This window comes from Phycodurus eques, chromosome 17 (assembly GCF_024500275.1).
Source record: "Phycodurus eques isolate BA_2022a chromosome 17, UOR_Pequ_1.1, whole genome shotgun sequence".
NCBI lineage: Eukaryota > Metazoa > Chordata > Actinopteri > Syngnathiformes > Syngnathidae > Phycodurus > Phycodurus eques.
In genome coordinates this window covers 3,084,426-3,098,139 of record NC_084541.1, presented here as the reverse complement: position 1 = coordinate 3,098,139, position 13,714 = coordinate 3,084,426, and the positions used below count along the sequence as shown (strand labels likewise).

The 13,714-nt window shown below is 41.8% G+C and overlaps 1 protein-coding gene across 1 annotated transcript; it reads right to left on the bottom strand.

Moving 5' to 3' along the window:
- Positions 1-2,332: 2,332 nt before the first annotated feature.
- slc37a4b (solute carrier family 37 member 4b) lies at positions 2,333-9,920 on the bottom strand. The gene is made up of 10 exons (XM_061702494.1): positions 9,841-9,920; positions 8,712-9,113; positions 7,775-7,998; positions 6,608-6,854; positions 5,736-5,888; positions 5,558-5,643; positions 5,364-5,477; positions 4,262-4,327; positions 4,050-4,188; positions 2,333-3,971 (listed from the first exon to the last, which is right to left on the bottom strand). Exons 2-10 carry the CDS (start codon positions 8,869-8,871, stop codon positions 3,808-3,810), a joined length of 1,353 nt encoding a protein of 450 aa, XP_061558478.1. The 5' UTR covers positions 8,872-9,113; positions 9,841-9,920; the 3' UTR covers positions 2,333-3,807.
- Between the last annotated feature and the right edge of the window lie 3,794 nt (positions 9,921-13,714).

Below are 13,714 nucleotides of genomic sequence, written 5' to 3'. Positions count from 1 at the left end.
TAATATCAAGTCCCCCACCCAAACCTTCAGTTATTATTCTATGTGCATAAATCATAGTGATTTAGGAGGATATCTAACCTTAGATGACCTCAGTAAGCATTATGACACAGGTCAGTTGAGTAGGTACAAGATCCTTTATCAACACTCCATCCACCATCTGTTTTCCAGACCACTTATTTTGTTGCGGGTTGCAGAGAGCTATGAAAGGCGGACTACATCCTGGAATGGATGATCTGTCAGTGGCAGGGCGATTGGAGACATTAGCTATGTGACGCACGACCTGGCCAATACTCCATTTTGCCATCTTATTTACAGTACTTCCAGCTTTACCTTAAGGGATTACTGTCCAGTTAAAAAACAAAACAAAACAAAAAACTTATGTGAAATGAAATCAGAAACCAGCTGTCAAATGTTCATGACATATTAAACTCTCCAAACTTTCTTAAAAGACCGTATCCTAGCCCGCCTCAAGAGCAATAGACATGGAATAAAATACTTCGCCCTTGTCGTTTAGAACTGTTCCATGAATGAAATTAAAATTCGGGGCATTTCATAATCAGAAATACTAACATTTCTATGGCTAGTTTGTACAGTTTGGGTTTTACAGTCACCTCCAAAAGTATTGGAATGGCAAGGTCAATTCCTTTGTTCTTGTTGCATACTGAAGACATTTGGTTTTCAGATCAAAAGATGAATATGAGACAAAAGTTCAGAATTCCAGATTTCATTTCATGGTATTTACATCTAGATCTGTTAAACAACTCAGGACAGAGCACCTTTTGGTTGAAGCCACCCACTTTTCAAGTGAGCAAAGGTATTGGAACAGACATTATTAACGTGAATAACGTTTAATATTTGGTGGCATCACCCTTACTTGCAATAACTGCATCAAGCCTGCGACCAATTGACTTCACCAGGCAGTTGCATTCTTCATTTGAAATGCTTTTCCTGGCCTTTACTGCAGCTTCTTTCACTTCTTGTTTGTTTCTGTTCTTCAGGAGGTAAAAAGCATGCTCTATTGGGTTAAGGTCCAGTGATTGACTTGGCCAGTCTAAGACCTTCCACTTTTCCCTCCTGATGTTGTCGGCAGTGTGTTTTGGGCCATCGTCTTGTTGCATGATGAAGCTTCTCCCAATTAGTTTGGATGCATTTTTCTTTAAATTGTATGAGTTAACTAATGTCATTATATATGGAAAATAAAACACGATGTCATTCTGCTGCTGAAAAAAAACTTCTGATGAGTCATACGAAATCCGATCCAAACTGTACACAATTAAAAATGTAGCGAAATAGAAACATTGTCTGAAAACATTCATTTGTGAACATTTACCGCACTATAAAGGACTTACACTAAGTAATTCAAAACCTTGCTGCTCTGTTCTTATAGCTAATTTTTAAGAGCTAAAAAGCACAGAACCTTGTGTTATTGCAGTTACAATACGCAGACTTAATCACCCCAAGTCTCCAACTGCTTTAGTTGCCCCAAATTAAATGGAGTCAAACAAAATCCTCTTCCTCATGTGAATACTGTAGCTCTCCATGCTGACATTACGGTCCTAACCTCAGCCAAGGGGCTGCAGTGCAGTGTTTGGAATTTGGGTTGCTTGGCATACCGATGTCAACAAGTGGCCTCTTGTAGATTTCCAGTATGCTTCAGGTCACCATCCATCCATTCATAGTCCATATTGCTTGTTCTCTTTAGGATCGCAGGTGAGCTGGAAACTATTCAAGCTGACTTTAGGGGCGAGAGGCGAGACCTTGGAGCAGTCGTCAGCCAATCGCAGTGGACAAATTGACAAACAACCTTTGCCACTAACATTTACACCTGTGGACAATTTTGAGCCATCCAATATCCTCAGAATCACGTATTTGGAATGTCGGAGGAAGCGGCACGACCCGAAAGCACAGGGAGAACATCCAAACGTCCATCTGTCATCCAGGAAGGTCGGAGGAGCAGAGACTCAAACCCCGAACCTCAGAACTGTGAGGCAGATGTACGAACCCCTAGTCCGCCTGGTGCCTTTTCATGTCACCATCACATCCAAAGTTCAGAAGACAACTGCAAAAATATACAGTGTATAGACTTGCAGGACAATTGTTAAGAACAGTGAACAATATAGTGAGATCCAATGAAGATTTAACGACAGTCCTGCCATTACAAATACAATATTGCCCAGTTTCCCCATTCGTATTGGATCATATTGATTGCAAACCAGGGTGCTGTGGGACACTAGTGTGCCATGAGAGATCATCAGGGGGTGCCGCAGAAATGACTCAATTTCACTTCATTTGGAAAACTACTTTTAATTGAAAATATACCTTTGATCAGCTCTGCACGCCAGCAATGAAAAGAGACGAGCAGATCAATTAAATGCTCTTCCGTTATTTGGAAGAAGGTACAATAAGGTTTATTGTACCTTCTGTGTTGCCAGTCAAACAACAGAATTAGCTTCCTGCAAAGTGTATCCGCTATGTGTTCAATTGAACAATCCCAGAATTCACAGTAAGTACATTTGTGCGTAAATTGAGATGAGCTCATCATTTTCGTATTCATACTTTTTGTGACATTTTTTTTTTTTTTTAGTGATTTGCCATGAGATTTTTCTCATGTGAAAGGAGTGCCTTGGCTCAATAAAGGTTGGAAAACTAGTGAAATGTGACAACGCAATGATCACTTCTATTTACAAAACCTAAAGATATCATTTTCACCCATTCCATCGGCAATAAATATCCAGGCACACGGTGTTCATTGTACAATAAACAGCTGAACAAAATCAGTGTTTCAAACCACCCATAATTTACATTTATTAGGCATCAATTGTAAAATTACATTACAGTACATTAAAGCTATTCCCTATTGGCACTTAGTCTGTTCCCATTATTAGTTGACAAACCACACTGCTCTAAGTGGGAGAAAATTGATGATGAGACCCATGACTGACAGGGGCCTTAAGCCTAGAAAATAGGATTTTGAATTCGAGGTGCCCATGAGACACAGGTTGAGAAAGACAAATTGAAATAGTACCGAAAGAATTGATATTCAACTTTTTAAAATGCATCAAAATATTGCTCTGTATCATGTGATCTGTGAACAACAGTGTGCGTACAAATAATTTGTTCTACGACACCTTATCGCTGATCAATGATGAAAATTATTGATGCTACCCGATATGTGAAAACACATCGATAGGCAGTTTAGATTCTAGACTATACAAAAAGACCCATGAGAAAACATTGAGTATATGTAAATTCACTACTAACATCCAGGCCTACACCAATAACTTCCTCCATTGTTTTCAGCATGCAGCTATCATTTGGCATTTTAAATGACTGCTTTCATAAATATGTAATAAGCCTCCATTTCTTTTCCTGGGAAGACTTTATACATGACTTTGGAATTTGTCTTTGGACATTGTTGTCCATGCATCTAGATGAATATTTGCAATGGCGTTGAACAAGAGGGAGCACTGTTGTAAGTGATTGGGATGGAAGTCAGTCAACACAGAGTTGGAACCATAGAATCATCCAAAATGTCCTGGAAGATCAAGAATTAAGATTCAGTGGGAACTATGATATGTGGTCCCCAATTGATTAATTAATCAATTAAGAAGTGTGTGTGGGGGGGTGGGGTACCTTTTTCCCATATACTGTAGTGTGTAAACCTCACAGAGAATTTGGTAATCCGTCCCTGAGTATCAATGACTAAATTTGTGTCTTTTGGACTCTGGACTTGTTTGGTAATAATTTTCATTATAATTATTTATGCAACACCTTTAACACCAGAGTCACTTTTCAGAAGAGCACAGATCAGTCAATTTTTTCTCTTCTTCCCATCTTAGTGCGCATATTGCGTATGAAGAAGAACAAAACCGTGGTGACAGCCATTATGACCTCAGCTACCCAGAATGCCATGTCCCAGCTATGTTGTTTGGCAATAGTGCTGAAGGGAAGTCCAGCCACAAAAGCCCCCACTGAAATAAAGAGAAAATTATGTCACTCATATGACTGTGTCATGGTAAACAGACAAAATGTTGTATTGGTCACTGTACCATTAGCCATTAGCGCTACAATAGCATGCGAGGTTCCACAAAAATTGGAAGGAGCGCTTTCACTGGCGATAACACCAAACAAGGCAATTGGCCCGTAAGAGGAAAATCCAAACATGGCACCCAGAAAGAGAATCCAGATCTGCAAATGACAAGAACAACTGAGATTGTTTTCTTTGTTTTTCAGTTAAGAAATCGCTAAGCAAAATTGTTACCTCTTTTTCGGAGACACCGAGAAGCACAGAGACAGGATGGATGACTTGGACCCAAAGAGGAGCCTCCTGAAGTGAATGAATAAACTTTAATATTGACTACCTAAACATAACTCAACACAGTTGTTTTAGTAGGTACTAGGAGTTGAAGTTGAACAGGCTACTCAACACGTTGAATTTAACAGTCTGCAATGACAGTTCTATCTTGAGATCAAACAACAGCAAAACACGTTTTGGCTTTAAAAAAGAAAACGGACGCCACACTGAAAGCAACATATAACGGCTGAAAAAGGTATTTAACACATCACAATTTGTGTCATTAAATATATTTCCAGAGCTGCTAGTGACGTGAAAATTTCACCAGATGTTGGGAACAACATCAGCGGCATGGTCACTCTCAAAATATTCAAGTCTATCTTCAAATAAATGCAAGCCCATCTGAATAGGGCACCCGGTAACGCTAGCCGAGAAGCAATAAGCTGCAGCTTCTGCTTACACGAAACGAAGTGGTGGGTGATCAATGACCTCTTTGTCAAAATTAACTGTTAACATCAACAAAACTTTAAAGCTGCACTTGTAGCTCAAAAGTAAACAAGCGCGAAACTGTGCAGCCATGATGATCTTTTGTATCAGACGTGATACCGTTTCAGCCCTCCGCATTCAGAGTAAAGACAAATGGCCTTTGCGCAAAGCCACCACCATTTAAGTTCAAGCATATCTAAAATGTCCCCATAGTGCAATAAATTACTCTTAAATGTATATCTCTTTAACAATCTTAACATTAACTGATCAGTATTACTTTAGCTAAAAGTACAAAATGTGAGATGCACTGCTTGTTTGCCTTTGGCTGGTTTCTTCATTAGCAGGATTATGCAAAAAGTACAAACAGTTAAGTCAAAACCCAATTTGGAACAAAACCATATTTGCAATTTGCCACAAATTTTTGTATGTAACACATTTTGAAACAACTGGTTAAGATTTGTACTCTACAGAGTTCCCTTGGATTTTATATACATATTTATATTTTCAAGACAGAATTTCTGATACATCCTTTGTATTAGCTCTTACTAGAGTGTGCAGGTGCAGCAAGTCTTTACATTTTTACCTTTGGGATTTCAGGTGTGACGGTGACCCTGAAGAGGTACATGGACACGTACATACCAGCCATCATGGCAATGAGCAGGCTGTGGCGAGGGTTGCCATGCGTGCCCAGGCCTGACTATGGAAAGCCACAGAGCATGTTTAGGACCGGCGTGCCAAATAAAACCAGTTTCTCGGTCTGATACAGCTAATACTTACTCGAGCAACAGCTCTGTCAGAGATTAAACCAGATGCAAGGCTGCCCACAAAGCCACCCACCTCCAAGGCACTCATGTAAGTACTGCCTGTGAGTAACACAGCTCAAGTTAACGCCATTAACCAGTAAAAAACACACTCTACACAATCATTTGAAATAATAAGAAAGAAAAATGCATACCCATAAGAGCGGTCTGGCCTTTCTCTTGCATGAGGAAAAGCTGGCCCCAGTCAGTCGCCGCTGTCTTCACCCCAAACACCACCAAGTAGCCCAGAGACAGCACCCAAAGGAATGGGGAGAGAAGGAACTCACTCAGGGTGCTCTCACTGTTGCCTGGTGCAGAACAAGAGCACACACCCACACATTCTTCACTTACCTCGATTAAACAACACCACAAATGCACACCTTAAAAAAGGGAAAATGGAGGACATGTTTGATAACATAACATGCAACCGTATGAGGAATTGAGGAGACGCTAAAGCATCCACTGACATAATGAACATCAGATAGGTTAAAATAGTTCGGAGCAACAACAGTAACTGAATTCATCATGTACAGAATGGCTAAGGCTTTTCAAATCAAGATTTTTGTCTTTGCCGATAGTTTTTACACTGGCATACTTACGTGATGTGGTACTCTCTGTGATCAGTTTCCATGGTGCCACTTCTCTCCATGCAACAACTACCATTAGTTTGTATGTATGTATGTTGTTGTTGTTGTTTTTAAACCACCACAATGTTTGTAAACAAAGCTATCGAGATTTGATTTATGTGTAGAATTTAAGAAGTTTCCGAATAAATATGTAGGGATTACATGGTGATCCCATTTCCACAAGCGCTAAAGGATTTGGACAAACTGATATATGTAGTTGAAAGTCCACCCTTACATTACAATGTGATTGCTTTACTTCAAATGCATTGTTGTGTGTAAAGGCAAAATCATATTGTTACTGTCCTAATACGTATGGACATAGTGTAACTGCATCTATCATGCATCCATCCTTCCATCCACCCTTGTACCAACCATCCATCAATTTATTATTTTTTACTCACGTCTAATTGCCCCCTTCTTGGGTGCCAACTCAACACCAGGCAGGCCCACATCCTTTGGATCATTCTTCACCAACACCAGAGTCACAAGTGAGAAGGCAGCGCAGAAGACACCTGACATAGTTAGGATGGTCCTCCAGTCATAGTAGTGTAGGAGCACTGTAACCAGGATTGGGCCCAGACTCCCTGCCAGGTTCATGCTGCAGGACAGCAGAGACCACCATGTTCCAAACTGGGATGGTTCAAACCACTGAAGAAAGAGATTTTGGACATATTTGATTTTAATTTGTCAAGAAAAAACAAAGAGGGATTTAAGTCCGAGACAAATTTTAAAAAATATACATCGAACAAAGCTGTAAAGTGGCAAACCCTAGATTCAGATTGGGGTCTTCAGATGGAGAAAAAAAAAATATTGATGTACTTTAATGGCCACCATTATTTGTTCACTGCTTACTAAGCGAAACAAATCCGAAACATGTCGAACAGATAAGCACAGAGAGTAACACGGTGTAGATCCACTGTAGGAAGACACTAATTCGACAAAAACAATGCAGCTGCATCACTGCAGCAAAGTTTGTAGTTAAAAATGGACCCTATAAAAAAATGGTTCCTTTCGGTAATAAATACATAAAAAACTGTTGACTGTTGTTGTTTCTTAAGGCACGATGTACTGAGGATGTTCTACTAATAGAATCGCTTGCAATCAGATCCCCTTCAACATGCTGAAGACGTGCCAAAGCCTATTTATTCCCCACCTTTTAAAGAGCGCAAATGCCTCTTACTGTTGAGGGGCCTCTAACTAGCTACATCAATTTACTTGACTTTTTTCTTTAGCTTCCATCATTGATACTTATTCTAACTGCAAGTTATTGGTGGGTGACAGTGGCAGCTTTCAGATTGTTGGTCAATCAATCCCATTTTTTGGCTAATACCGCTCCACCTTACTGGACTTTATCACAGGCTCATCTTGCATAGGTTAATAGTGTCTGGCAGCAGGGAGCAGCATTCCAACCAGTGAACTTTTACACTACAAAGTGAAAATAAGTCTGTCAGCAGTTGGTTCTCACACTCGGGTAGCTGACTTGACTATTTGCAGGAATTATACATTGCCTGTGTGTCAATGGTGCAATGGAATAACACTGACTCATCGTGCAGGGCATTTGGAATTACCTTGCGGAGCACCTTCCCACATGGTGGCCATCCACAACCTTGTCCCAGGCCGTTAACGAACCACAGCAGTGAGAACATGGTGACCGTGGAGGACCGCGAGAAAACCACGTTGATGCCTCCCACCACGAAGAGGCCGATGGAGAAAAGCCAGCGGGCACTAATCTGGTCCGACAACACGCCGCTGATGAATTTACTGATGGCATAGGCCATGGTCTGGCTGCTAGGTGATCAGACCTGCAGACACAAGGAGGGTTAATATTGATTGTCACAGAAATCTGAGAATGTCAAAGACACAAAGGTTGCATCTAGTGCATATTTAGTATATTCTCAGAATGCTACGAATTAGAGCTCAGACTCGCCCTCTTAATCCCAATTTGCCATTCGTCTTGACAGTAACGAATGACTCTCGAATCAAAATCGAATAGTTACTCCTTGTACTATTTTGAAATTAAGAAATGTCTTTCTCCAACTAATGAAAAATTCTATTTAAAGAGGCTCTAAACAGATATCCGTGTTTTGTTTCTAAATACATTAAATATGTTTGAAAGTAAGTGCTGAAAACATATGCTAAGACTTAACAATAACAATATAGTGCTGAATTTTTTTTAGATATAGCTTTAGCATTTTTTTTCACTGTTTGAATTTTCCTGATTTTGTGGGTAGGGCAAAGACACAGCGGAGAATGTCAGACTATAAGTAGTCTGATATTATAAGGTTCGTTCCGATCCAAATCCCAATATTCTCCTTCAATGATCGCTTTTCCACGCCCAATCAAATCCCAGCTGGAGCCTATCCTAGCTGGATTTGGTAAAGAGGCGTGGTACAATCCGGAACTGGTCACCACTCTACATTCGTTAGATAGATCAACTTTCAGGTGAGCCACATTCGTTACTAACTGAGTGCATTTGTGCCGTGTATTTTAGATAAACAGTCAAATTTAAATTCTTACCCAAATCATCTTTGTCCAGCTTAATTTCATCCATCACTGAGGGCATGACAAAGGAGAATGTCTTTCTGTTGAAGAAGTACAGCATGTAGCCAATGAACATGGAGAAGAAGATCTTCACGCGATAGTAGCCGTAACCTGTTGCCCCCATGGTTCCGCAGGATCAAAACAAATGTGTGTAAAAAAAAAAAAAAAAAGAGAGAACTGATTGTGTATTTGGGTCCTTTGACATTTAGCCAGTCAGTCAATCAAGTCAGAGGCAGTAGTTAGACTGTGTTCAGCTAAAATGGGACATGATCCGCCGGTTGTTTGTAGTGAGCAGGTCGCCGAACAGTCCTCATCAGAAGGTCCCTGCAGACGCTCGATCTTTGAGGCGGATTTTTACACCGCAGCCTGAAAACAAAAGCAAGTTTTCAAACCTATGAATGTGTTTCACACTCAGCGCAGTACACCCTCGTTAAGGAGAAATGTGTCTTGGTTCCCAATAAATATTGTTGGCTTCATGTTCAAAGAGGAAAAAGACATGCACTGACACATGGGCACTTAAACAAAATAAATAAATAAATAATAATAATAATTATGAACTCAAGTCACACTGGTGTAAACTTTGCATGGGGGGTCGGGGGGGGGTCCTATCTCAGCTCGGTCTGCCCAGTGGCCAGGCTAATTTCGCCAATATCTCACTCTTGTGTACTGTACTGGATTTCATGCAGTGAGTCGGGTTGCTTGCAGCATGCGGCACACTCGTGACATAACTTGGTCACACTCGCTCATTGAGCTGGCAGGGTCATTTGGGTCGGTCAAACCACACACATCGCACACGGCTATAATGCGCTCAAAATTGCTTCCGGTCACTTAGAGGTGCTCGGTTCGGTCGACCGCATCCTCCGCACCGAACTCGCATTCTTTTACAAGCGCGCGACGAAGCTATTCAACAAATATAAACAGTATAAAGACTTGAATCCATTGAAGTAAGTCCAAAATCAGTGGCACGCTAGCGAACGGTCGGAGGAGCGGCCATTTTCGGCGAACCGTACTCGAGGTTCGGTGTCACCAGGCGCGGCGGGGACGCTGTCTGCTGTCACCCTGCCTCGACGTGACAAAAGATGGAGCGACTCACAGAAGCTGGTGACCACGTCGCGGCTCCCAGCGCCGGTGTCCGGCCGCCACCGGAGCTTACGCGGATCGGCGAACAGGTACCGCCCAGTTTGTGCGAGCCGCGAATTGGATCGCAGGAGTCTCTCGCGCGCGCGCGTCACGTCGCGCACGCGCACGCACGCACACCACGCACGCTTCAACGGTAAGAAAAACAAAAACTGTTCACTCGCGTCCACTCAAGAAAATCCCGAACCAAGATCTTTTGGGATGTCATTCACTATTATCTCCTTGGATACATACATTCACGTATACGTGTATCAGCAAGACCACATTAACCTCCTAAGACCTGACATACTCAAGTGAGGACATTACATTTCTGGCTCTCAGACCCGCGATACTCGATAGATGATATTCAATTTTTTTAAGAACTCCGAGCACATTTAGGGACACCGCCCATGCCATCTTGTGGCGCTGTGACAAAATTACATTCACGTTGGTCAAAATAAAATGGTGGCCAAATATTCCGACTTGTACAGCAATGGTGCTCAGAGGCCCTGTAGGTGCAGAATGGCAGCCACGCTTCCATCGGACTGCCCCAGGGCAGCTGTGGCTACATAAGTAGCTTGCTAACACCAGGGTGTGAAATTTTAAAGCGTCTTTGAGTGCCTAGAAAAGCGCCATATAAGTGTAATGCATTAGTAGTAGTAGTAAGAGAGTTTCATGAAATTCCATAGACAAGTACTCGAAATGGAAACTTAGCAGTGCACAGCACGAGCAAAAAGTAAGTAAGTAAGTAAGTAAATAAAAAATAAGAAGCGTAACACTGCATGGGGAAACATTTTAGCATGTTTGCCTCACAGTCTCGAAGTCCCACGTTCAAATATAAGCTTTACTGTGTGAAATTTGCATGTTCTCCCCATGCTTGTATGGATATCTCACATTTTGAAAATAGATTTGATTAACTGATGACTGAATTGTCAGAAGTTGTGAATATTAGTGTGAATGGTTGTTTGTCTATGTGCTGTTGTTGGCTTAAAACAGGGGTAACCTTTTGCAAAATCCGAAGGGTTGACGTGTACCACTACACCATCAGTGACTAATTTTAGGCTTGTTTTCTGATGAAACATTTGATTTTCTGCCAGATTTGGATGCGCCCACATTTTGGAAACGTCAGCGTGAAACGGCCTGACACATGCAGAAGGCGTGTACATATTTGCTTATATTGTAAATTGGAAACTTTTTTTTTTTTTTTTTTTTTTAAATAACAAGTGGAAATAGTTACAGTGAAACATTTTAGTAGACTTTGTTTTTTTTAAATAATCGATCGTTGAAATGCCTGTACTCGTGCCACGGCAGTGGGTGGCGGCTGTTGGACGAGTGCCGCCTGGGCAGCGTTGGGCGGCAGCCGGTGGATGAGCTCCGCAGGAGCAGGGTCAAGTGAAGGCCACCGGACGAGCGCCAACCTGCATTGCCGTTGGGTCCGGCATCCTGAAGAGCCGAGCCGAGGCCCATGTACTTGGCATCCCGGACAACCTCCTAATGTCTGGCGTCCGGAACGCCCACCCCGCTGGCCTCGATGGGCGGACCCTGTATCCGCCTCCAGGCCCCATTCCACCCACCCTATTGTGGACAATTTTTGTTATGACATCTGGGGACATCTGTAATCCCTCCCTTAAAGAGGGGTACTCTCATGATCTGTGTTTTTGTTTAGATTATATTTAATTTTGTTTCATATTTCATCTTGTTTTCCGGTGTACCATATTCATACCTTGTCTTGCTCGTGAGGTTTTCGTTTCCACCAGTTCTCGTTAGCCCATGCAAACCTGCCAACGGTGACAAATGAGATCCAAATAAATAGAAACTTTCTTATAGTCTGACTTTTGTAACAACAATTACTATTTTTGCCTCTGATAAACAAGTTCCATAATATGTATGGTTCTTTCGAATCCCACTTCATCCCCCAGTAATTGCTTTCCTAGTGTTGTGACATTTTTGATTTATTTCAAAGTCCCAAGTCCTCCAGCCATGGTTACCCCTCCACCCAGTCCTCTTCCCTTTAGGTTTGACAATCCTAACTTTTGTTTATGCAATGAGAAGCAGCATTCTTCCAGAGGAATGACCTCCTCTGTCTCTGGAGGGGCCAATACTGAGTACTCCACACGACACAACGATTGGTTGGCACCCACTGGATAATATGACAGAAATCCGATAGTTTTCACTCCCAGTTGTGTACCAAACATTAAGCACTTTCAAAGCATGCGGATCTGATGGATTCCTCGTCGACAAATGAAGACCTGCTACCTTTAACAGCATCATAATGATTGACAGCACAGCAAAATTTGGTGGTCCATCATTCTTTTCTGTGAGTATGCCTACTGTATTACACTTGTTTTTTAAGCGAACTGCTTTGCACTTAGTGAATTTGTAGTCATTCAAAAATAATCAACCAACCAAGAATTCTGAAAGTACAACATAGGAGAAATGTTCAGAGTCGAAAGATTTCTTTCCAAAAGTTTTATTGTTAAGATGCACTGTAAACTAAACAATTATACATCAACCCAGATAAAAGGGATAGGGGAGGCATCTATGTAACCGAAGGCTATTACTGTTATTGATTTCCAGAAGCTGTATATTAAAAGTAGGGCATTGATAACAGTTTGCTGTGCTCCAATAATGGATTCGTCATGTGACTATTGGCCCACAATTGATTAATTAATTGATGTGTGAAGTTTGCATGTTCTCCCCGTGCCTGCGTGGGTTTTCTCCGGGTACTCTGGTTTCCTCCCACATCCCAAAAACATGCACGGTAGGTTAATTGAACACTCTAAATTGCCTGTCGGTGTGAATGTGAGTGCGAAGGGTTGTTTGTTCAGCTGTGCCCTGCGATTGGCTTGCAACCAGTTTGGGGTATACCCCACCTCTCGCCCAGGATAGCTGGGATAGGCTCCAGCACGCCCTGCCACCCTCGTGAGGATAAGCGTAATGGAAGATGAATCAATGAAGACACTGTCTTTTCTGTAGTTTTGTGTTCTAGTTACGCACGTCTGTGTTCACTCGGCGGTGTTGTTTGCGTTATATAGGTGCCTTCAGTTCCATTTCACTGAGTCCGTCCCGACTCCCAACCCACCCGGGTTCAGAGCATGTGATCTCCAGTAAAAAAAAAAAAATGTAAAATGAAACAAATAAAAAAATCAGCACAGTTGGTTGTTTAATTTTTAGCATTGATTCATTTTTAACAGGGTATCTCCAAATAATTCAGTAGTCTGGTGCTTCTTTTGAAATCTTTTCTGAATAAACTATTTTGGATCCTCTTTCTAACCATGACTGATACATTTTTTCCAACTATTTACCTTTTTTTTTTTAAATTATTATTTTTTTTTAAAACAGGCCATGCAGCCTGTTCAGCTGCATGGCCTTGAAGAATGGTGGATCTGTGTGGTGAATGGTGGATCTCTATGCCTTTGTGCTGGAACAGTTTTGCTGTGCAACAGGGGAGTTTGAAATACTCCCTCTGCTTATTTTTATTCATTTATTTATTATTATTCTGATGTTTATTGAAAATGCATCCAGACAGAAAAGGGTTTTAGGGGACAGACAGAGGGATAGAGTGGACAAGTGGACTAGGGGTGAGAACAATAGTGAGACAGTTGTCATGATAAAATAATATCGATGTTGACTTGACCCAGAAGCAGACGGAGGCGGAAGAAGTTGTGGAGAATGGTTTATTTGTATTCCAGTTCAGGGTGGGATCTCCAAGGCGTGATGGTGGACCGTCAGGACAAGGAACATGCGGGGAGCGGTGGCGTGAGCAGGTGGAAGAGCTTGACGCCGTGGCTGGAGAGAACAGTGAGGCGGGGAGCACGGAAGGAGCACACGGGTGAACGTTAATACTCTGG

Coding starts and splice junctions, on each gene's coding strand:
- slc37a4b (XM_061702494.1), bottom strand. CDS start 8,871: ATGGGGGCAACAGGTTACGGCTACTATCGCGTGAAGATCTTCTTCTCC. Junction 5,478..5,557: donor CTGACAGAGCTGTTGCTCGA/GTAAGTATTAGC, acceptor GGCTTTCCATAG/TCAGGCCTGGGCACGCATGG. Junction 3,972..4,049: donor TGTAGCGCTAATGGCTAATG/GTACAGTGACCA, acceptor TCTTTATTTCAG/TGGGGGCTTTTGTGGCTGGA.